This window comes from Nerophis lumbriciformis, linkage group LG34 (assembly GCF_033978685.3).
Source record: "Nerophis lumbriciformis linkage group LG34, RoL_Nlum_v2.1, whole genome shotgun sequence".
NCBI classification, from domain to species: Eukaryota; Metazoa; Chordata; class Actinopteri; order Syngnathiformes; family Syngnathidae; genus Nerophis; species Nerophis lumbriciformis.
The window spans coordinates 8,271,257-8,297,201 of record NC_084581.2 but is presented as its reverse complement, the minus strand read 5'-3'; the positions used below and the strand labels follow the sequence as shown (position 1 = coordinate 8,297,201).

Below are 25,945 nucleotides of genomic sequence, written 5' to 3'. Positions count from 1 at the left end.
AAAAACAGAACGGGGTCCATCGTCTGGCGGTGGTTTGGCTTCAAGTGGGAATATGTCGAACAGACAACCGTCATTTGTCAAGTGTGGAGCAAAAGCGTTGCTACAAAAAGTAGCATTACTGCTAATTTGTAGCATCATTTGAAAAGTCACCTGCTAGAGAATGAAGAGTGCTTCAAACTCTGCATGTCAACATCTCCGTTCGGTGCCACACCAACAAAATGCCGAGGAAACCATTTCCACATCAACACTGTATGAAAAAAAAAAAAAACGACATAAGGAGATAACGTCCGCCGGAACCTTCCACATAGCGAAGGACGTACACTATTTGATTTCCTATTATGCAGCTCATTTTTATTTGACAGTTATTGAACTATCTTGTGTGACATCATGCACAAAAGTGCACTTTCTTTGTTTTAAACTATTGTAGTGGTGTTCTGTACAAAAAGTGCACTTTAATTTAGTGTTGTTTTGATTTGTCATCTTAGTGACATCATGCACAAAAGTGCACTAATAGCTTGTTTTAAAATGTCTGACAATTTTGCACTTTTTGTTTTGAAATAACATGAATGTTTGTGCCACTGTTTAATAACTGTTTAATTAATGAATAGTTTTGGTCAATTGACTTAGTTGTGATTTCCCTCTCTGCATGAAAGTTTAAAATGAACATATATTAATGCAGTATGAACAATAATGTTTTAATGTAGACACATAGTATCATCATACTGCTGTGATTATATGCATCAAGTGTTCATTCAAGACTAAGGCAAAATATGCCGATATGGCCTAAAAATATCGAGATATTAAAAAAAGGCCATATCGCCCAGCCCTACTTTCAAGCATTTTTTCTATTTAAGCTTCATAAAGTGTGTGTATTTTAGTTTTTTGTGGAACAGTTCGCTCTCTGTCAGTGCTTGTATCATTTGAATAAAGTACTCATTTTAACAGTAGTGACAGGTAATGCACAGTAACTAATGCGAGTAATCATTTTGCCATGGTTTGCTTTAAAGTCACAAAGTTGTCACATACCTGTATAAAAGAGTTGAAGATCTAGTTTACTGGCATTGTTTGCTGTTCTTCGCACCATGTGGTCCATTGATGTCTCTATAACTGTGTCGTCAGCATTGTGTGTCCTGCCACGTTTCCCCCGCTTTTGTCATTCCAAGCTCACCAACGTCATGGAGTTGTGTTATTGATGTCAAAGATGACATCCATCATCAGAGTTTGTCTCCATTTAGCATTGCCTAGCATAGCATTGTCTGCGACATTAGCAGTTAGAATTAAGTTTAGAATTAAGTGGCGTTCCTTCTACGATGGTCTAGCTCAGGGGTTCTTAACCTTTTTAACCTCGGGGCCCAACTTTTCCACTGCACTTAAATATTAATCTTACTCTTGAATTTAATCGTAATCAATAATAATATTTAACCTACTTAAAGTTTTCCGGGCTTAACCTTGTAAAATGATATGAAAGCATATGTTAATCACAAAGATTATTATCAAGGCTTAGGTCAGGCTGATTACAAAAATAAATATTAATCAAATATAGTGCAAGAGAAGGGACATTTACATGCAATTCTGCAGTTCTAAAATAAATCAATTCGAACTAAATTACTAATAAAATAAAATTGAAAATGAAAATACAACTTCACCACTTAAGTCATCATTTTTGCGCTTCAGAACTTTCTCTATGACTTTAGCTCCAGACCTCTGTTTGTTTGATATTGTCATTACTGCCACACGTGGGGGAAAAGTGTATTACAACTAAGTTCCGCTGCGGCCCATACAAACTACAGCTGAGAAACATATTTTTTGGCAGTCTGATAATAAAGACATGTTTAGAACCAACTACAAAATGGATGGATGGATACTTGGATAGTGTGTTTCTTCGAATTGCCCCAGTATGACAATTAAGAACGTAAAAAAAATCTGCAATGTGAACAGTCTTATACAGTTTTGTCATTCATCATTCAAGACTGTGGTCCTAATTTACTAAAGGTTTGCGTGTACTAAAACATGTGCAAACTTGATAGCACATGCAAAGCTGATCTACTAAATGTGTTTAAAGTGGATTGCGTCTGTTAAGTAAGCAGAATAAGGCGTGCGATCCATTTTGCGTCTGTGTTCATTAATATGCAAGATATATGCTGATCATCAAAACGGCCACACTACTGGGAGGAGAAAATGCAAATATCATTATTTAGACGCACAATGTGATTTATCAACACTCATCACCATTTTGTGAGCACTATTTTGTGTTTTATTTAGCACATGTGAGAATAACATGCAAACTGACAAATGGAAAATCATTGCTCATGCTGCACAGACATATGATTGACAGACGAGAATCCTCCGTCCTAATGTGTGTTTGTCAACTTTCTGGACGGTCAGAAGTAAAAAAATAATAGACATTGTTTATTCAGCGGCATCATTTTATAATTTTGTAGCTGCAAGAGGATTTAGGACTTTCTAATACAAAGTCAATTAATGCGTCTTGGTGTCATTAAATATTTTTTTTAATGACAGTCGTTTATTTCGCATAGTAAAAAACGTATCAAAGTACACATTTTTTTTGTCTTGAGCAAGATTAAGTGCAGCGCGGTAAAAAAAAAAAAAGTGGTTTTAATGTAGATGCACAGCAAGACTGCTTCTAAGAATTAGTACATGTCTCCTGCATATTTGAAAACAGCAAAACTCCACAGGTAGGAAGGAGCATGATAACATGAATGTGCAGTAACTGAGAGTGTCTCTGTGGTGATGCTCCATATAGTACATGCAAAATCCTCATTTAAATAAGGCGGTCTGCACTACTTCTCAATTGCACACGCAGTCTTAGTGAATCGCACACAACACATCCACTAATACGCTATTTAATAGATTGCACACGCTGTTTAACGCGTTGGTATTTGGATCTTGCTAAATCAGGCCCTGTGTGTTTTTATAACGAGGAGTGGTTAATTTATTTTTATACTTGTATGACATCAATCAATGTTCACCAAATGAGATACAAGAGGCACATCTCAAAGGTGAACAATCTTTGCAAACATTTTTCGTCATTCATCATTACATTTGAGACATTACATTTAAGACTAATTGCTTTTAGTATTTCCTATTAGCAGTGGCTGACTTATTTTTATGCTTGAGAATGCTAAATTGTTGGCGACAGTTTGATATTATTAAAATCATAGTTTATGATGGTTGAAATGAAAAGGTGATGCTGATTTAGATATATAAACTGGCATTATTGGGATGTTATGTTTAACAAAGTGAGGCATCTTCCTCCTCGTCAGTGTCATTAAATGTTGTGCATCCGTTGGTTCATTATCTATAAGTAGAGACGTGGGGGTTCACGCTGTCACAACTGTCAGTGTGTGCTTGTTAATCCTGTGTGACGTGGTTTAGCCATGCTGATGTGTAGGCTTGATTAGCTTGGTGCTAAACCTCATTAGAAGTACTGTACAGGTCGAATGTAGAGATTAGTGGGATATCACTGTACACTAAAGCAAGGGTCTTAAATGTTTTCCAGGTCAAGGACCCCCAAACTGAAATAAAGATGGAATGTTTTAAAATGGTGTTTTGAAGGTACCTTGTTTTTGTGCAATATTCGCTTGTCTCTCCAACAAGGAACGAGTTGCGTTCCTACAGTGATGAAAGCCAAGTTTTTTTATTGTAATATTGTCAGATCTTGTACTTAAAATATACATAAATTAACTCATAGGACCGTCACAGTGTACACGGAACACATGAAGGACATTTGAAATAGACAAAACTATTAAATAGCAGAATGAAATGAAAGAATAATAAAAAAGAGAACTCTTCGTGTGAGCTATTTTTCTGAGACGATTATTCACATCCAACTTTGTCTCTCTCAGTCATGGCTGGTGAGCAAAGATTTTTTCTTTCCTAAATTCATATGCTCTAATAACTTTTGATACAGATTGCTCATTAAGATGATAACATAAAAAAGGAGGTAGTAATTTCCCTTTGTAAAAAAATGTATCAATTGTTTCTTGGTCTCATTTATTTGTTTTGATGAAATAAATAAAACATTTGGAGTCTCTATTTGTACAAACCCCGTTTCCATATGAGTTGGGAAATTGTGTTAGATGTAAATATAAACGGAATACAATGATTTGCAAATCATTTTCAACTCATATTCAGATGAATATGCTACAAAGACAACATATTTGATGTTCAAACTGATAAACATTTTTTTTTTTTGCAAATAATCATTAACTTTAGAATTTAAAGACCAGCAACACGTGACAAAGAAGTTGGGAAAGGTGGCAATAAATACTGATAAAGTTGAGGAATGCTCATCAAACACTTATTTGGAACATCCCACAGGTGTGCAGGCTAATTGGGAACAGGTGGGTGCCATGATTGGGTATAAAAACAGCTTCCCAAAAAATGCTCAGTCTTTCACAAGAAAGGATGGGGCGAGGTACACCTCTTTGTCCACAACTGCATGAGCAAATAGTCTAACAGTTTAAGAACAACGTTTCTCAAAGTGCAATTGCAAGAAATTTAGGGATTTCAACATCTACGGTCCATAATATCATCAAAAGGTTCAGAGAATCTGGAGAAATCACTCCACGTAAGCGGCATGGCCGGAAACCAACATTGAATGACCGTGACCTTCGATCTCTCAGACGGCACTGTATCAAAAACCGACATCAATCTCTAAAGAATATCACCACATGGGCTCAGGAACACTTCAGAAAACCACTGTCACTAAATACAGTTCGTCGCTACATCTGTAAGTGCAAGTTAAAGCTCTACTATGCAAAGCGAAAGCCATTTATCAACAACATCCAGAAACGCCGCCGGCTTCTCTGGGCCCGAGATCATCTAAGATGGACTGATGCAAAGTGGAAAAGTGTTCTGTGGTCTGACAAGTCCACATTTCAAATTGTTTTTAGAAATAATTGACATCGTGTCATCCGGACCAAAGGGGAAGCGAACCATCCAGACTGTTATTCGACACAAAGTTCAAAAGCCAGCATCTGTGATGGTATGGGGGTGCATTAGTGCCCAAGGCATGGGTAACTTACACATCTGTGAAGGCACCATTAATGCTGAAAGGTACATACAGGTTTTGGAACAACATATGCTGCCATCTAAGCGCCGTCTTTTTCATGGACGCCCCTGCTTATTTCAGCAAGACAATGCCAAGCCACATTCAGCACGTGTTACAACAGCGTGGCTTCGTAAAAAAAGAGTGCGGGTACTTTCCTGGCCCGTCTGCAGTCTAGACCTGTCTCCCATCGAAAATGTATGGCGCATTATGAAGCGTAAAATACGACAGCGGAGACCCCGGACTGTTGAACGACTGAAGCTCTACAAAAAACAAGAATGGGAAAGAATTTCACTTTCAAAGCTTCAACAATTAGTTTCCTCAGTTCCCAGTCGTTTATTGAGTGTTGTTAAAAGAAAAGGTGATGTAACACAGTGGTGAACATGCCCTTTCCCAACTACTTTGGCATGTGTTGCAGCCATGAAATTCTAAGTTAATTATTATTTGCAAAAAAATAAATAAAGTTTATGAGTTTGAACATCAAATATGTTGTCTTTGCAGTGCATTCAATTGAATATGGGTTGAAAAGGATTTGCAAATCATTGTATTCCGTTTATATTTACATCTAACACAACTCATATGGAAACGGGGTTTGTATATGAAGTACCGTACATGAACTATCCTCCATGAAAATGTACTTTGTATGATCATCTCTGTTTTGATTGAAAATCTGGTTTAGAGAATTATTGGATCAGAACATTAAAACAACATTTTTGTATTTGACAAAAAAAAAAAACTAAACAAAAGATGTTGGCTTCCTCGCTAATAAAACATGGTAGCAACATGCATCTGCTCAGAGCCATGTATAGAGATAGTATGGACAACTTGGTTACAGACCATCTCCTAAATGATTGGTCAAAAGCCCTTATGTGACTACAGGGGGCCATGTTGGGTACCAACTTTGAGCTGGAGCTATTTGTGATGGTGTGCACTGCACTTCCTCATTCAACTTATCTTTTAATTGAAGAGTTATCTGCAGTGTAAACATGCCATGTTGGGCACCCACTCCCAAAAACTGTGCAAAGCATTTGCATCGCTTTTCCTGCAACCCAGAAAGAAGACAAGTATGGGAAGTGAGGGTTCACCGGAAAGGCTGGAGTGCCAATGACAACAGTATCTTGTGCAAGGTCAGATAGCAAAAATTGTCGATTTGCGACCTTCTTGACCATAACTTATACACAATGTACTAACATTGACTCTGGGCATGATTGAACTATCTTCTAGGCACAACCTCTTTTCAGAACAGGGCTCCTTTTATTGCTATTCAATGTTTTATTATGTGCAAATTGTTTCAAACTTTCATAGAGAGGTTCATCCATCCATCCATCCATTTTCTACCGCTTGTCTCTTTTTTTCTGACACATTAAATAGACCAAAATCAAATGTCTACTGTAGAGGACGCTGGTACTCCGTACTATACAAAATAAGACTAGTAGTAAAGGGATGTCCGTCCCCCAGGCCTTAGCTTTCTGGAAATGTGGCCCCCGAAACACTTCAGTTGAATATCACTGCCCTACAGTGCCTCTTTTCTCTATTTAGAGTCCATTTATGAAAAATAATGATGTCATTAAACACATTAAACTGGCTGTAGATTCTACAGTGTACAAACTAGAAATTCATGGTGTAAAAATGTATCTGCAAACTTTATTTTGGCGACAATATGACAAGCAGACCAGCCAATAAGCCACGCCCTCAGCCTCTTCCGAACGAGAAGCGGCACAATACCCAGAAGCCTAATGTTAGGTTTTTATGTTAAAAAACAATTGTAATCATAGAGAAAATACATCTATAACATAGTTTAATGTACAAATATTAATATTTATTTCATGGTTTTATTATTCGTTCTTTATTTTTCATCACTTGTGTACCCGGACCGCACATCCCTGCGTCTCACATTACATTCGTCAAGCGCACCAAATCCAACTGCCGTATTTTTCGGACTATATGTCGCAGTTTTTTTCATAGTTTGGCCGGGCTCCAGTGCGACTTATATATGTTTTTTTCCTTTTTTATTATGCATTTTCGGCAGGTGCGGCTTATACTCCGGTGCGACTTATACTCCGAAAAATACGGTACACAAGATTCACAATAAAAGCACTGCGTGCATTGAACAGAATATTAACAAAAATTTATATGTAGGACATATAGATATAATACAATAAGAAGGGCCCTCATTTACTTAACTTCATCCCTGATTTGTCGTTGTGTCCACTTTTATTAACTCCTGTTTAGGTGTATTTACCTTCTTAAAAGTATTGGCCAAGCTAGCCAGGAAGAATAACCTCTTGTTCTACCAGACCTTGCAACAGCACAGAATCAATGATCACTCTAACTTTCATTATCATCAATTCTCTTTAGTTTTAAGGAGGGTCGATTACGATAGTCAAGAAATTGCAAACACATTCACGGCTAATACTAATGGCTGTTTTATCCTCTCTGACCTTTTATGATGATCATAATGAAGTCAGTAAAATTAGTCAAAAAAATAACATTATAATTCACTTCACTGACTGTAATCTCCTCAAAGTGTTTGTACAAGTGTGAGCCAACTGGAAGCACTGAGCACACAGTCCAGTGTGGCGCACGTAGGCAACGGTCTCCTTCCGCCACGTGCGCTGCTACTCGTCCTGTTGCCATGGCCCATTTATCTCCTCACTACAGTGTGTTGGATTAATATGAATATGGATTTCAAGACATGGAAATGAGTGAAAAATATAAATATATACAATGATATATTACAAAAAAGTTTGATAACCACCTGCAGTACCTCTGCAGACCCCCGTTTAAGACCACTGCCTGCTTCCACAAAGTTAGATAGGCGCATCCAGTTGTCCAAAATTAAATTAGATTAGATTAGTTTATTTCAAAGGGGACAATGCAATTTTATAAAAACACATGACTAAACATGGTTAAAAAAGACAGAATTAGCCAGAAGGCTAGTTTTCATCTGTAGTCCCCTGGCCATGATGTAAAAAAGCAGTAAAATTACAATTTAAAAGAAAGAGCGAGAAAAAGAAAAAAGCACACAATACAAATAAAATATGATAAAAAATAAAATACAACATCACAACATAACATTTATCTCAGCATCAAAACAGGCTCATCTTTTAGTGCTGGGAGCTGTAGGTGTTGAAGCCACATTTTAATTTTTTTTGTGAAGGCTGTGTAAGTTGGGACCAGTTTAACCTCCTGTCTTGCTTGATTGATGAAGAGCTTTGTCCCAAAACTTAAGTCCATAGTGTGTGTGCGTTAATATTTCAGGATGAGTCATTCCCTGTGATTAAAGTGATTAAAGCACTCAATCGTTTATTATTATTTTTACCACAACTCACATTTTGTTGAGTTTTTTGACACAAACAAAAGTGATGATGACTACGGTCTGTTGACTTATTGATGTTTGACATACTCCTTTTTGAGGCTTAAGCAAGTTTTAGTGTTCATGCGGTGGAATAAATAAATAAAGAATGAAGCGTGTCAACTCAGCTTGTTATTAAAATCTAATTGATAAGTCAGATGTTTTATTTGGTTTTTTTTCCAAATAAATGTGAATGAGAGGCTTGAGTCGCACACCTCTGTGTTGTGTTTGCGTGTCTCTTTGGATCTGCTTGTAATGTACTATAGCAGCCTTGGCGCTTTCAGTGTGTGTGTTTTACAGTCAGGGGAGAGAAAAGCTGTTAGATAATCTTAATAGTCCCTACTCGACGCCTTGAATGGCTGTTAGCGCTTGCCGACTGTCAACGCTCATCAGGCCTGTTTGGCCTGGTGCCAGCATATTCTAGCATTTTGTGGTTAAATAGGAGCCTTTTCATTAAAAGCCATGAAGTAACTTAGATTTAACTACTTTTTCATCTTACAGCAAGAAGGACTCCGGCTCAATTTGAGCTCAGAGCGCGCCAAACATTTGCCTTCAAAGTTGTTCTTAGTGGAGTTTGCACGTTCTCCCCTTGCTTCATTGTTTTTCTGCAGTGTCCAACTACCAAGAACATAAAATGTTTATTTCCAGATCCTTTGACCAAGGTGCACACACGGTCTGGATCCACTGTAGTCTTCAGGGTGGCCAACAACTGCTCAAAGTAATGCAGTTGCTCCTCATTCAGTATTCAAATTATTACTCAGACTTTTTTCTCCCACATTTTTCATCAAATTAAAACCATTTATGTTCAGCTCATTTATGACCCACAGTGCTACCATTTTTTTTAAATTTTCCTTAACTTCCCACATTACCAAGGAATTCCACATTTTCCGAGGTTATTTTCCTATTTAAAATGAATGGGCTTTTTTTTTTTAACTTCCAAATTTCCCAATCGATTCAAATTATTAACATATTCCACTCATCCTGAACATTCAAACCAACAATTTTCCAAGTTCCAAAAATTTCTGGAATTCCCACTTTTCAATACTTTTGCCACCCTTTTTTAATTACTTCCACATTGTTTAACTATACTTTCCACCTTCAAAATATTTAACTTAATCAGGAAATCGAGGCCATCTATTTTTAACATCCAAAAAATTCCCGGTTTTCCATATCACTTATTCTCTATTGAAAAGTGTTAATACTTCCTAATTTCTCGACCAATTCCAACCACTCTCAAGTCAAAATGCTTCTTGCTCATTTTAGCATGCAAGCAAGCAACTAGCATGCTAATGTTAACTTTAAAAACATATATTTTACAGGTATACACCTGAGAGTCACAGTTATTCAAAGCATACCAATGTCAGTGTGCTAACTGTGTTAGCTAATTTTATAGGTATACACTTTAGAGTCATATATTTTTGTACTTGGCGCATGGTAAGTGTTAATATTAGCATGCTAACATTAACATGCCAGCTTTTTTAACTCATTTTGCAGGTAAGCGCCTAACAGTCGTATTTAGGTTACTTGATATCTTGACCATCTAACCAGCTTGCTAACTGTTAGTATTTCAGTTCGGCTTTTCAGCATTCACATTTTGTAGTTATTATTCCGGCCTTTTTCTCTTTTACCTTATTTTTCCACATTTTTTATCCAATTAAGACCATCCCACTTTCAAAATGTTCAGTCCAATATTGACACACGTGCTTCAATTTCCCCCCCAAAATATATTTCCGAATTTGTTTTTGCTCATTTTGCAGGTACTAGGCACTATCTGGCTAATGTGCTAAATGTTAGTATTTCAACTCGTCTTTGGCGTTTCAGCATTCACATGCAATTTCTACAGAAATGTTATTTTATATTTTCTCTACTTTCCATCTGCTTCTCACCTCCAGGCCCAGTCATAAAGCATGTGATGACCCACATCAAGCAGAAAGGTTCCAACCAACGCTGGGACCGCAGCCCTCCGTGGTCGCATGGTGGCGCTATGGGCGTCGACCAGCTGGAGCGCTCACTCCGCTTCGGCCGAACGAAGAAGATAAGTGAGGTCGTCTATCGAAGGAAGGTGAAGAAGGACAAGAAAGATGCGGAAAGGTCCAATCAAACCCAAAAACCAGGCTGCGAGAAGAAACGGGACAGGAAGTTGTATCCTCTTCGGGGGAGGGTTGGGGACGGGCTCAGCTGCCATGTTCTCCTCACAAGGTTGGAGGAAAACATCCGCAGAGGAAAAAAAGCTGTAGTGTCAGACAAGGACAAGACCAGGAAGAGCGGGATCGGTGCAAGTACGAAGACCAAATCAACGTCAAAAGTAAAATCAAAGCTGAGTGACTTAGTACACGTCTTGCAACCACGCAAGCGCCGCCTCGCCTCCCTCAACGCCGAGGCAGTGAACAGCCTGCTCCTGGAAAGAGCCACTGACCTCCAGCCGCCAGCCAAACAGGCTAAAAGACAGGAAGAGCCCACGAATGGAGCGCATACCACGGATGAGCATCCAGAGTCCAGAACCGCCACCGCAGCAGCTCTTAAGACCTCGCAACGAAACGTCTCTAAAACCTCCTTGTGTTCAATATCCAAGAAGGTCAAGAAAAAAACCTCCAGAGGACACAAGAGTCAGGGGTTGAGTTTGGAGATTCTGGATACGCCAACACCGAGACGACTGGCTGGTCTCAATGCCGCCGCCCTGCTGAAGTTGACTAGCTTGTCTGCTGTGACGAAGCATCGAGTTAAGGCCGCACCCAGCACTACCCTCACGTCTGATGGCAAGAACCCTGCTGCCATCCAGAAACAGACCTCTAGAGTGAAACACAAAGGGCACTCACAGAAACAAAAAGGAGGTCTGGTGAAGATGTCCCCCATGCACTGTAGCTGCTCAGCTTGCAAGAAGGCCGACTTTGAGCCCAAGGTGGAGTGGGAATCCAGTAGTGTCGCCAAACCGGGCTACCAGTCACGCAGCATGTTAGACTACACACTGAAGAATGTGAAGGAAGAGCAGCTGGAAACAGAACTGAACCCCTGCTACTGCTGCCCCCCTGAGGGCTCCGTGGAGTACTGCCACCGCTTGGCCTTCTTCTTAAGCCAGCAGCCCTTTGCAGAGTCAGGTGATCAGTCCATCAGCTCGGCTGTGACCCCCGTGAAGCGTGAGTGCCTTGTCACCTCTTCGTCACTTACCCACTCCCACCCGGCCCTGACCCTCAGCCACCACCCCTGCCTCTGCTACTACGTCCACATCGCCCCGCACCTGCCGCAAACTGGAACATCTCCGCTGCCACCACTCACCTCCAGACCTCTGAGCTTTGCCCCACCCGGCTTGTGCCCTAATCGGACAATTGGCTCCAAGCCACCGGGTCCTCAAGTGACACACGCCTCGCCAGTGCCCCACCCGGCATACTGCAACTCGGTGGGCTCGCCTTGTTACGGCGAAGCCTGCGGGATTGGCGGCTACGCCTGCAGGACCGTCGCCCCCGTCAATAGCAGGGGATGCTCGTTCAGCGCAGGATGCACTGGATGCTCGCATGGCATCAAGACAGGTTTGTGAAAAATAACATTCTGGAAAATTCTTCCCTGGGGGCCACTTACCTAATTGTTACGCTAATTTGTTGCAAGCGTGAACATCTCTTAAGAGGTTTTGTATCGTATGATCTCCCAAATTGTATCTACTATAGCTAAGGGCTCAGATTCCGATCATGCCTGATAAGACTTTACACAGAAACCTATCATAACAACAACAATGACAAGCCACCCACAACCTTTAGTTACTAGAGCCATTTTATTAAGGCGTTCTTCGGATAGTCACGCTGTTGGCTGCTAGTCTCAAAAGTTACTTCTTTCAGGTGTGACATTGTCGCTTTCTTCTTTCCAGAGACTTTTTCCTCCTCTCAGGGTGACCACAGTCCCTCTCTTCTGGTCCCCCCGCCTATCTCCAGCTGCCCTTTATCCAGCGTGCCCACTTCCACCCAGACGAATCCTCACCTGCTGACTCCGCTGTTGGGCCAGGAGCAGCAGCCCCGGGCCAGGCTAAAAGCAGCCACAGACCGCCCGCAAGGCACGAAGGCCTCCTTAGACAGTGTCCCCCCTACACTCCAGCAACGGCCCCCGTCTCCACCGAGCCCCTGCAAACAAAAGAAAGTGGTCCGCAGACGTGCCACCAACGGCTGGCGGTCTGTTGGAATCCCCGCAGAGAAGGACATTTTCATCGTGGTGAGTGCTGAAGATGAGAGATTACAGAGCGGCGGGGTCATCTCTCTGAGGGTAGATTTATTCTCAAGGCTGCTTGCCAGAAAAAAAATCATCTCCTGGGGCGAGCACAGATAATTGTGTGACGGTTTTCTTTTGGCTGTGTATAAGGAGGACTCTATTTGTGTGTCAGGGGGAAGATGAGACAGCGCTCCGGCTGTGCTACGAAGGAGTCGAAAGGGAAGGCGAAGTGATACGCGTTAGAGACACGGTGCTGCTGCGATCGGGCCCAAGGAAGAAATCCCTGCCGTATGTGGCCAAGATATCAGCGCTGTGGGAGGATCCCAAAACAGGTACAGTACATGAGGACAAGACAGCATGATTGATGGATGCAGGGTCAAGGCTGGTGGCGCTCATTCGTGTGTTTATGCGCCGCTTCAGGGGAGCTGATGATGAGTCTTTTCTGGTACTACCGACCTGAGCACACCCAGGGAGGCCGAGATCCCAGCATGCACTGTGAGGTGAGATTATTTATTACTACAACAAATCTACACCCACAACATCAGCGATGCCACAAACCGCTCTGCGTTCTAAAGCTACAGTATGCGTCTGTGATGGTCCTCTCCTGCCAACCACGTTATTATTATCTGGTTGCCTGCAGACAACTGCACTGATGTTATCTGTCACACAAACACAACAAGATGGCTACTCTCCTCTCATGGTCACAAGTAGTGCTCTCTGCTTTCTTGTCCTAAAATTATACGAGGTCTTTGTCGTTTTTAGAACGAGATCTTTGCCTCTCGACATCAGGACGAGAACAGCGTGGCCTGCATAGAAGACAGATGCTACGTCCTGCCTCTAGCCCAGTATTGTCGGTGAGTGACACTTGACAAAAGTATTCAAGTATTAGTAGACATGCCTCAAGAAATAGAACTTCTTGATTACTTATTTACCCTGGTAATACATTTTGGATAATTGTAAGTAAAGTCACTGTCACATGTTCTTTTTACTTCCCCAAAGTGTCAAAACTACAGTGCATCCAGAAAGTATTTACAACGCTTTACTTTTTCCACAATTTATGTTACAGCCTTATTCCAAAATGGAATCAATTAATTTGTGTCCTCATAATTCAATACCCCACAATAACAATGTGAATGTTTTTTTTTTTAATATATTAAATTTACTAAAAATAAAAAAGTCATGTGTACATAAGTATTCACAGTCTTTGCTCAATACTTTGTTGATGCACCATTGTCAGCAATTACAGCCTTGAGTCTTTATGAATACGATGCCACAAGCTTGGCACACCTATCTTTGGGGGAGTTTCGCCCATTCTTCTTTGCAGCACCTCCAATCGCCATCAGGTTGGATGGGAAGATTTGGTTTTCATTCAGGATGTCGCTGTACATTGCTACATTCATCTTAGTCCCGTCAGGGAGATGACCAAGAACCCAATGGTCACTCTGTCAGACCTACAGCATTCCTCTGTGGAGAAAGGAGAACTTTCCAGCACAACAACCATTTTTGCAGCAATCCACCAATCAGACCTGTAAGGTATAGTGTCCAGACGGAAGCCATTCCTTTGTAAAAGTTTGCCAAAATGCAGCTGAAAGACTCTCAGATCATGAGAAGGACAAATATAGAACTATTTGGCTTGAATGACAGACGTCATGTTTGAAGGAAACCAGGCACCGCTCATCACCAGGGCATTACCATTCCTAAAGTGAAGCATGGTGGTGGCAGCATCATGCTGTGGGGATGTTTTTCAGCAGCAGGAACAGGGAAAGTAGTCAGGATAGAGGGAAAGATGAATGCAGCAATGTACAGAGACATCCTGGATGAAAACCAACACTGTCCATCCAACCTGATGGAGCTTGAGAGGTGCTGCAAAGAGTAATGGGTAAAACTGCCCAAAGATACCGGTAGATGTGCCAAGCTTGTGGCATCATATTCCAAAAGACTTGAGGCTGTAATTGCTGCCAAAAGTGCATAAACAAAGTATTGGCTGTGAATACTTACATGTGATTGTATTTTTCTTATATTTATTAAATTTGCTAAATTAAAAAAAAACATTTTCACATTGTCATTATGGAGTATTTTCTGTAGGATTTTGAGGACAAAAAATACTATTCCATTTTTGAATAATGCTTTAACATAACAAAATGTGGAAAAAGTGAAGCGCTGTGAGTACTTTTCAGATGCACTATATGTATTGGTGCATAAAACTCGTGTTATTTATTTGTTAGGGATAGTGCATAATAAAAATACTAAAAATATTATTACTACAGCCATCAATGCATTTTCTACTGCTTGTCCCTCTCTGGGTTGCGGGGGGCTGTAGTCTATCCCAGCTGCACTCGTGTTGACAAGGCGCCACCTCATCGCAGGGCCAACACAGATAATCAGACAAGCATTCACACTCGCATTCACACACTCGGGACAAGATGAGACCAAACCAATTATAGCCCGCTGTTCAGTATTGTGGCCACTGATTGGCTCAGCCTCAAGCAGCATTATTATATTAGATTAAAGGACTGTAAAGGTGACTATGTGGGTGTTATTTCATGTTTAAAATATGTATATAAATATATATATATATATATATATATATATATATATGTATATATGTATATATTAGATGATGGATCTTTATTGTCATTGCACAAGTACAATTACATTTTGTTTTCAGCACAAACCCTTTCAAGATTAGACAAACAAACAGTGTACAGGGTTACAAAACAAGAACGCTGATGGGTCGCCACAAGGTGCCCCGTAAAAGATGGGAAAAAGGTAGACGCTGGGGGAGGATGAGCAATAAAATAATACAATCCAGTCAGGAGTGGGGAAAAAAACTCTATAGCAAAGCACATATACATATTACAACATACAACTCAAGACTTGCAACAGAGGGGAGGGAGTGGGGGCTACGGAGGATGGCTGCTGCAATTCAAGCGCTGCCCAGCCGTCCATCACCCCTAAGGGATTCAAGGGTCAAAGACGTGGGATGGGGTGTAGGGTATTTGTGTGTGGCGTATATTTTTTGTGGATGCATGTGTGTGTGGATGCATGTGTGTGTGTAACCCTGCGGCGTGTCTCTAACCCTGCGGCGTGTCACTCTTCCGCGACCTTCGTGTTCTTGCAGCCGCCAGTCAGTCCAAAGTCAACAACAACAGGTGTATGTCCATGAGAGACAAGAAGGAAGTTTGTTGTCTTCGCTGCACTGTCCTCCAGGAGAGTCTCAAAGCCAGGGAAACAATCCAAATTAGAATGATTTGTTTGCGAACGAAAATAAAATTAACAATTAAAACTCTTAATTGTCTATTACTGGTCCTCAAATTCATCCTGCAGGGCAGACGGTCCGATGTTATCCAAATCACAAAGTGTCCACAGTTCTGCCCGCATCTTCCAATCATTTGTGGCAGCTTTAAGGTACTATGAAGGCTGACAAACCAGAGCAACGCTTACTCCAATTAGCAGGTGTCCTGTTGTCATAATTCCGAATAGGGATTCAACGTCCTCGACTCAAAGGGTCGCCAGGCACTTGGCACTCATTGTTCTACCAAGAGTCCGTCGTGTGTCCGCTCCGTCAAGACAGGCAGGTTTCCCCAAACCCAAGATCTTGTCAATTTCGTTGGGAAGCCAGTTAATTAATTCCATTGTTTAGATTTGGAGAGCAGTGTAAAAAGAGGCAACAATAAAGTTCAGACAAGACAAAGAAGCAAGCAGGAGAGATAAGGGAGAGGAAAGGGGAGCGCCTGCCCTCGATGAGTGCCAGAGAGAAAAAGGGAAAAAAATATAATATATATATATATATATATATATATATATATATATATATATATATATATATATATATATATATAGATATATATATATATATATATATATATATCAGTGACGTGCGGTGAGGTTCATGGCTGGTGAGGCACTGACTTCATCACAGTCAGATTTACAAACATATGAACCCTAAAGAGTATCTTATTCACCATTTGATTGGCAGCAGTTAACGGGTTATGTTTAAAAGCTCATACCAGCATTCTTCCCTGCTTGGCACTCAGCATCAAGGGTTGGAATTGGGGGTTAAATCACCAAAAATTATTCCCGGGCGCGGCGCCGCTGCTGCCCACTGCTCCCCACTGCTCCCCTCACCTCCCAGGGGGTGATCAAGGGATGGATCAAATGCAGAGGACACATTTCATTACACCTAGTGTGTGTGTGACAATCATTGGTACTTTAACTTAACTTTAACTTTACACATACAAACTGTAGCACACAAAAAAGCACATTTAATAAAAAAAACGTTATTATGGTCTTACCTTTACTTATAAATAAAGTCCATTCGCCGCTGTTGTGCTGGATTAATGAACCCCCTGACGGGTGTGTTATATCAACTAAAGCCCTCACTTAAACTTTCCACGTGCAAGATTGAATCTCTTTAAAAAAGTGTAACCGAGGGTTTATAAATGTCGCCTATACTGTATGAAACTACAAAATAACAAACACGGAGGCTCCAGTTTACACGAGGACCACTTTATTTACCTTCTTTCAAAAACCTCCGCTCCACTACAACATATCATCACTTCCTTTCTTGGCGCCTTCAAAATAAGAGCTCAAGGCATATACTGTATAACAGCGCATAACAGGAACTTAACATCACAAATAGGAAAGCCCATAAAAATAGGTTACAAAAGTTATTTAATAAGAAGCCAAAAAGTGCAAAAACAATAATGTTCATGTTGGAGGAGTTGTGAATTAGGTACACCTGCAGTCTGCAGGTGTACCTAATGTTGTGGCCCTGCAGTCATTCACAACTCCTCCAACACGAACATTATTGTTTTTGCACTTTTTGGCTTCTTATGAAATAACTTTTTTTAAATAGATTCAATCTTGCACGTGGAAAGTTTAAGTGTGGGCTTTAGTTGATATAACAATTCTACGGCGGGGGTGCAGGAGGCGGAGCTACTGGAGCCTCAGCCAGTGCGTCTTTTGCAGCCGTTTTATGATCGCTCAGCACAAGAAATACGTTACACACATACAGTTGTTGACAAAATACACTGTACATTATATACCTCAGCTAACTAAACTATGGAAATGTATAATATAATTCATATAGCAATACAGTCTCACTGCACAGCAGGCCAGCAGTTAGCCGAGTCCGTCCATGTTGAGGCACTGAGTGACGTGCCTCAACTGGCTGCTGTTCACCGCACCGTCTCTTCTCAGTATTTGAACGGCAAATGTGAAAATTCAGCGATTTTGAATAAAAATAATCTAAAACTGGTGAAGTTAAATGGAAAAATAACTTTATAGTATAATCACTGCATACATATAACAATTTAATTTTTTTTTTTTCTTTTTACATTTTTATTCTTTCCAGGGCCTCACCTGCCTCTAGTGACTGCACGTCACTGATATATATATATATATATACACACCGGTATGTATGTATATGTATGTATGCATGTATATATATATATATATATATATATATATATATATATATATATATATATATATATATATATATATATATATATATATATATATATATATACATATATATATATATATATATATATATATATATATATATATATATATATATATATATATATATAATATATACACCCCGTTTCCATATGAGTTGGGAAATTGTTAGATGTAAATATAAACGGAATACAATGATTTGCAAATAATTTTCAACCCATATTCAGTTGAATATGCTACAAAGACAACATATTTGATGTTCAAACTGATAAAAAAATACTTTTTTGCAAATAATCATTAACTTTAGAATTTGATGCCAGCAAAAACGTGACAAAGAAGTTTGGAAAGGTGGCCATAAATACTGATAAAGTTGAGGAATGCTCATCAAACACTTATTTGGAACATCCCACAGGTGAACAGGCAAATTGGGAACAGGTGGGTGCCATGATTGGTTATAAAAGTAGATTCCATGAAATGCTCAGTCATTCACAAACAAGGATGCGGCGAGGGTCACCACTTTGTCAACAAATGCGTGAGCAAATTGTTGAACAGTTTTAAGAAAAACCTTTCTCAAGCAGCTATTGCAAGGAATTTAGGGATTTCACCATCTACGGTCCGTAATATCATCAAAGGGTTCAGAGAATCTGGAGAAATCACTGCACGTAAGCAGCTATGCCCGTGACCTTCGATCCCTCAGGCTGTACTGCATCAACAAGCGACATCAGTGTGTAAAGGATATCACCACATGGGCTCAGGAACACTTCAGAAACCCACTGTCAGTAACTACAGTTGGTCGCTACATCTGTAAGTGCAAGTTAAAACTCTCCTATTCAAGGCGAAAACCGTTTATCAACAACACCCAGAAACGCCGTCGGCTTCGCTGGGCCTGAGCTCATCTAAGATGGACTGATACAAAGTGGAAAAGTGTTCTGTGGTCTGACGAGTCCACATTTCAAATTGTTTTTGGAAACTGTGGACGTCGTGTCCTCCGGACCAAAGAGGAAAAGAACCATCCGGATTGTTATAGGCGCAAATTTGAAAAGCCAGCATCTGTGATGGTGTGGGGGTGTATTAGTGCCCAAGACATGGGTAACTTACACATCTGTAAAGGCTCTATTAATGCTGAAAGGTACATACAGGTTTTGGAGCAACATATGTTGCCATCCAAGCAACGTTACTATGGACGGCCCTGCTTATTTCAGCAAGACAATGCCAAGCCACGTGTTACATCAACACGGCTTCATAGTAAAAGAGTGCAGGTACTAGACTGGCCTGCCTGTAGTCCAGACCTGTCTCCCGTTGAAAATGTGTGGCGCATTATTAAGCCTAAAATACCACAACGCAGACCCTCGGACTGTTGAACAACTTAAGCTGTACATCAAGCAAGAATGGGAAAGAATTCCACCTGAGAAGCTTAAAAAATGTGTCTCCTCAGTTCCCAAACGTTTACTGAGTGTTGTTAAAAGGAAAGGCCATGTAACACAGTGGTGAACATGCCCTTTCCCAACTACTTTGGCACGTGTTGCACCCATGAAATTCTAAGTTAATTATTATTTGCAAAAAAAAAATTTTGTTTATGAGTTTGAACATCAAATATCTTGTCTTTGTAGTGCATTCAATTGAATATGGGTTGAAAAGGATTTGCAAATCATTGTATTCCGTTTATATTTACATCTAACACAATTTCCCAACTCATATGGAAACAGGGTTTGTATATATAGTTAATAACATTGGATATTAAGAGTATGTGAAAGTTCCACTCCTACCTTGTTTACTTCCTCCTTACAGTTTTGTAATCAATCCGAAATATCAAGCAGTTAAAATGTGCCAAACATGGAAAGGTGTGGTGAGTGTTTTGCATTTTTCCCATCTTGCTTTGTAATGGATTTAAATGGGTGTAATTTTAGATGTTTTATGGTGCATGGGCATTTTCTATAATATCCAAAAAGTTGAGTGAGCAGGTTGTGTTATGCGTGACCATGTCTATTGACATTTTGTGTTGGTTTTATTTTCTCTTTTTTTTTGCACCATGACTAGGGAAGGTGGTTTGCATTGGGTCATATCAGTAAATGCATGTAGAGCATGATTTAAGGACATTGACCAGAGTTACTCACAAAATGCAAGCAACAAAGGCAGCCTTTTGAAATGAATGCAATCTCCCTGCGGGTAAGATTCCTTATTTTAACTCATGACGTTTTGCGGGCCAAACTGAAGACGCTGGTGGGCCGCACTTGGCCCGTGGGCCGTAGTTTGGACACCCCAGATCTAAACAGAAAGATAAACATCCCATCAGTCGACATCCAAGTGAGAGCAGACATTATACAGTCCGTGATTGATTTTTTATGTTTGTAGTTGTATTTCTTGTTCAGCACTAAACAATAGCGCTACTTGCTGGATCTGCTTATCATCCAGCATCAAAAACTTGAAGGTTATTCTCCTACCAAAAATCTAAGGTTCTGGATCATCATTTGCCCCAAAGTAGTCTTTGTTGGCTCCCATGAAGTCTGTCATGATTACTAATAATTGTTGGTGTAGGAAATGGCCAACGTTGTGATGCGTTTGTGAAATTATGCGCTGCTGTATGCTTAACATGAGCAAAATACATAAATATCACATTTAATTATGAATTTGTCTATAACTACATTACATATTTACTCAAAGCATGTTGATGGAGGTTTTTGGAGGTTTTTTTAGAGTGCTTTATAGGCGGAATAGACCAAATCCCGTTACCTCCGTTGTTAGCTAAATTTTGCTAGCGTTTTTACGAGTTACAATTCATTAACAAAAAAAAAGAAAAGCATATGTGTTCTTGTCTCATCACATAAGGATTGTTTGTAAATAATAGACACAATTCCAAAAAAAAGTGCAAAGGGAAAATGCACTTTTTTGGGAATTTTGACTTCATTGTAAGCAGGCTTCATTTACGAGTTAGAATGCATTACTGTCTTCTTGTCTTACATAATAGTGAATGATGGGCAAAAAAAAAAAAAAGTGCAGTTCCCCTTTCAGTGTGTGTGTGTCTGTATTACTTAACAGAATGTCTTATATTTATTACAGCATGGTATGTCTTATTTTCTATTATGTCTACTATATTAGGTAAAATAAGTGTAAAAGTGATTATAGGAGTGTTATATAACATGTCTTGAGGTAAATCAGTAATGTTAAAAAAAACGTATTTAGAAGGTCGCCAACAGTTTTTTTATGTTTTAACTATGAAAATATTCTATTTAAATATGTTGCAGGAATTCACTTATAACGAACAGGTCTGGAACCAATTAACCGCACGAAACGAGGAACAATTGTATCTAAGCAAATTGCAGAAGTTTGCAAATGTTACATATTTGTCTTTCAAACACATAAAGTGCTCATTATGTTTTATCAAAATATAATAGGAACATGCAAAAATATTCTTTAAACACACAAAAGGTACAAAACAATTAAGTCAAATATTTTTTTAACAAAACTACAATAAGAACCAGCGTCCTCTGCAGTGGACATTTGTGTTTGGTGTATTTAAACGTGTAACCCTGACAAAAGAAAATAGACCATAATCAAATGTCCACTGCAGAGGATGCTGGTTCTCAGGAGGACATTTCAAATGTAAACATTTTGCAATTGAATCACTGCTCTGCATTACATATAAAATTGCCCTTCATGAGCATTATGTCCACTATATATAACTTTTGTCCACATATCATAACTGAGCGTTGTGTGTTTTTAGATATTGTGCCTTGATAAAGCAGCGTTCTGAAGGCGCCCCACCCGGCCGCCCCAGCACGGTGCCCCCGTGCCCGGACTTCGCCCCACCCTCCCACCGTTGTGTGCCCGCCGACGTAGACCCGGAGCTGGTGTACTTGTGCCGCCACGTCTACGACTTCCGCTACGGACGCATCCTCAAGAACCTGCAGTAGGATTTGCCATGAATTATTCATCATCTTCATCCAGTCACCCTGCAGCTGACGTAAGGTTTTAGAGAAAGTGACGCACAGAGCCCTTTACTGTAACTTATGAAGATGTTACAATGAAATACTTCTTTCACGCGCCGCCTGATATGATTTGTCAGCGCCCTGATCTGATCGCTGGCATTTCCCCCCCAAAAGCATCTTAGCACACCAACCATGTTTGTAAGCCACTGGCTCAGGGGGTTCTGGAGGTTCTTCCAGGGGTGGAACACTAGACCTCGGCTGTATCCAAGCAGCTAATGGACAGTTTGGGCAAGCTTGCTTGTGTGGGAGAGCGAGTGTTTTCAGTGTGGATAAATGTGGGAATGTGTTCTGTTTATCTTTTGTTCCCTCTCGATGCTTTCAGGCAATCAAACCAAACAAAACAGTTGTTTTTTTTAGAGCTAGAGGATCTCTCGGCTCATCCTCTGTGCCGCTCACTTTCCTATCTCTTTCTCAACAACGCTCTGCACAATCTAAAAGAAAACATGTTTGACAGACCAAAGTCGCCCCAAATGTACCTTTTGTTAGCAACTAGCCCACTTTATAAGGGCTCCAGTAGGGAGTTCGCTTATGAATCAATTGAACTGATCAACCACAACTATATGTCCTTATCAGTCCCTCCAGGATTTTGCTGGCTTTTTTTTAGTGATTGTTGCTACCTAAAAAGCCTGAGTTCACAGAAGCTTTTTCCGAAAGTGTCGCAGTGGCTACATTTTTTTAAATCAATACATTTTTGTGATTTTATGAATGTGTTACCAATGTTTTAGGTGTTCCATGTAACACTGTACTGTTGACTGATAAAAACTAATCATAGTAATAATGAATAATATTTACAGAAAGAAACATCACAAAAGGCTTCCTTAATGTCTGTTGTCTGCTCTGTCATTCACAAGTTGCAGACATTCTCCGTGTTTATTTTACGCTTGAAAATGTTTGTCCATTTTGAACATTCATTTATGTTCTAACTAGGGATGTAACGGTATCAAATATTATCACGATATTAAGGCCACGGTGCGATATTATTGCGAGATATGTCCAAAAATGCCATAGTATCAGGAATGTTTCCATGCATCCATCCATTTTCTACCGATTGTCCCTTTCGGGCTCGCGGCAGGGTGCTGAAGCCTATCTCAGCTGCATTTGGATGAAAGGCGAGGTACACCCTGGACAAGTCGCCACCTCATCATAGGGCCAACACAGATAGACAGACAACATTCACACTCACATTCACACACTAGGGCCAATTTAGTGTTGCCAATCAACCTATCCCCAGGTGCATGTCTTTGGAGGTGGGAGGAAGCCGGAGTAGATAAAGTAATTGAACACAAACCTAATGTTAAAACGTTCTAATCATATTTTATTACTATAAACAAGTGTTTCTAAGTGCAAATAATTGTGCAGGAACATCTACTGTTTGAAGCAACTATTAAAAAGAATAACTTACAGTTGATGACTTTAAGGTAACAATGTATTTATCCAGTGTAACAAGTGTAAAAAGAACATAGTTTAGTGTCTTTCAACTTTTTACATTATGAGAAGCAGTGTCTTCTACAGTTTGTATCAATGTGGAAAATGTTGTTTCTCAGAAAAGTGAACTAAAATATCTTCTCTGTGTGATGGTTTATGAGGTGGCGACTTGTCCAGACCTGCTTTCCACCCGAGTGCAGATTGAATAGGTTCCAGCACCCCCGCGACATCGAGAGACAAGCGGTAGAAAAATAGATTGATGTATCAAGTAGCTTTTTAGTTTACTCTTATTTCCTGCGTTGCGGTGCGACGAGTCCGGCTGGCTCTGTGTCGCTATGGAAACGCTTGAAACAAATGTGGCGCGCTTCACTTGGCAGAACGTAGACTTTCTTACCTCCGCCAAAGATGTTATGTGTTGGCCTGGGCTTGTTTGTCTGTTTGTTAGCAACATAACTCAATCAGTTATTGACAGATTTAATGTCCAAAAAACAATTATTTTTATCTACGACCAGTGCGAACACACTTCACTTCCTGCTTACGGCGTTCAACGCCCCCACCTTGCCGTTCCCGCGCTGTGCAGAGGATTCTGGGAGATGTAGTTTAAATACAGACCTGGTCAACGCTTAATTACCAGAAAAAAATGACACTCATCAAGTTTTTGTTATTATTGAGAAGACTTTGAAACCTAAATACTGTGGTATTTATAATACCGTTACATGCCTAGTTCTAACACATTTACCCCAGCACCTTAAGAGCACTTGTGAACTGTTGAGTGATTGATGATGTCATCATCACACTTCAACATCTCTAACATGTACATGCTGTCTCTTTGTTGGGTCAGCATTGAAAATAAAAATATGTTATTGATTTTCTTACTCTGGCTAGATAGATGTTAAATAAATATATAAATACATGTACCTGTAAACTAGGAAGTAAATGTGTATGTACTACATTAAAGTTTAAAGTTAAAGTTACCGAGAAGGCTCAGCGCTGTAGACAGAAACACAAAGTTAGTCTGAGCTACGCACAAGGACGACAATTGTGTCGTTTGATCAATAAAGAGTTGTTATATTGTTACACGTTTTTGTTCCCAATTCGTCTACACACAAAAAAGTTTTGATCGGACAGTTGTCGCGTGTGTTACAGCGCTGCTGAGAGACAAATTCGATTGGCGAAAATGACGCCGCTTGGCCAAAATATGAGGGTAACAGAGTATTTGGACAAAGTATAATTTGCAGGGCCTGGTTGAAGTTGCGTGAATTGGCACGATTGCAACATTGTGAAATCATGGAGGGACTGCTTTATACTTCACCACTTATTTTGTTCTGAGTCATTAGGGGTACCTGCAGAGGGCAATTGTCATCTGCGTAAAAAAACATTTCAAGCGGTCTACTTCAGTTTGCCGCTGTATGGTTTGTGTTTCCAGTGAGAGGCGGGTTGACGTTAGCTGCGTCCGCTGTGTAAATCAGGGGTCCCCAAACTCCGGCCCCGCAGCATCCAAAATCCGGCCCACAGGAAGTCCCAAGTTAAAAAAAAAAGAATTTATTTTTATTTTTTTAATCATTCTTTTCTAATCCATTGTCTACCGCTTGTTACTCTTGGTGTCTCCTAGCCGCTCAGGCAAATCATATTGTCTAAAAATTAATTTTCCCATCGATAACGTGACAATGTTAAATGTTGATGAACATCAATGTTAATTGACAAAACAGATTATAAAGACAATGTATATATACATATATATATATTATATATATATATATATACATATACATATATATATATTATATATATATGTATATATATATATTTATATATATATATATATAGCCTGGCCCCGACCAATTTTTTTTAACCCAATGCGGCCCCCGAGTCAAAAAGTTTGGGGACCTCTGGTGTAAATAGTGTGACATCATAACATGGCGCCAAGGAATTCAACAGCTTTTTACACAAAGTACCAAACAAATCAAATATTTTGCTACCTCTACTTGCTAGTACAGTTTAGCTTTGAATATGTGACTTGTCCTCCACGTACGAGGCAAGATGAACAGATTGAATTTTAATACAGTTTCAGCAAATATTTGGCTAATGCGTATGTTTTTGTTTTATGTGGGTGTCTCTAATATAATTGTATTTATTTATTTTTTAATCTGGTATTTCTGAATACCACGGGATGGAGTGCACCACTCAGTGTGAGCATCTATGCCAGTCCTTCTCAAGAAGTTGGGCGGGCCCCCCTGAGGGGGGCGCGGTGTGGTGCCGAGGGGGGGGCGTGTGACCTCAGGGAACATACTTTTTTTGTCGTACAAGAATATGATGAAGCGTATGTAGCACTTGGCTTCACTGTAACCACGGTGGGAGACCGGTGTGTTGTTTCCTTTAATGTTAATAGGCTTACAATGTGATGCAGAGGTATAGTTAGAACAATTTTATAGACAAATTATACTAATTATA

The 25,945-nt window shown here is 39.9% G+C and overlaps 1 protein-coding gene across 2 annotated transcripts in view; it reads left to right on the top strand.

Annotated features, from left to right (window-relative positions):
* LOC133576283 (bromo adjacent homology domain-containing 1 protein) overlaps positions 1 to 25,945 on the top strand; it is an 82,415-nt gene extending 56,470 nt beyond the window's left edge. For both annotated transcript variants that reach the window (XM_061929395.1, XM_061929396.1), the window contains exons 2-7: positions 10,319 to 11,950; positions 12,283 to 12,620; positions 12,790 to 12,949; positions 13,038 to 13,117; positions 13,380 to 13,471; positions 21,805 to 25,945. In XM_061929395.1, the coding sequence (XP_061785379.1) occupies positions 10,339 to 11,950; positions 12,283 to 12,620; positions 12,790 to 12,949; positions 13,038 to 13,117; positions 13,380 to 13,471; positions 21,805 to 21,994 (2,472 nt within the window). In that variant the 5' untranslated portion in view covers positions 10,319 to 10,338 and the 3' untranslated portion in view covers positions 21,995 to 25,945. The remainder of the gene's footprint in view (positions 1 to 10,318; positions 11,951 to 12,282; positions 12,621 to 12,789; positions 12,950 to 13,037; positions 13,118 to 13,379; positions 13,472 to 21,804) is intronic.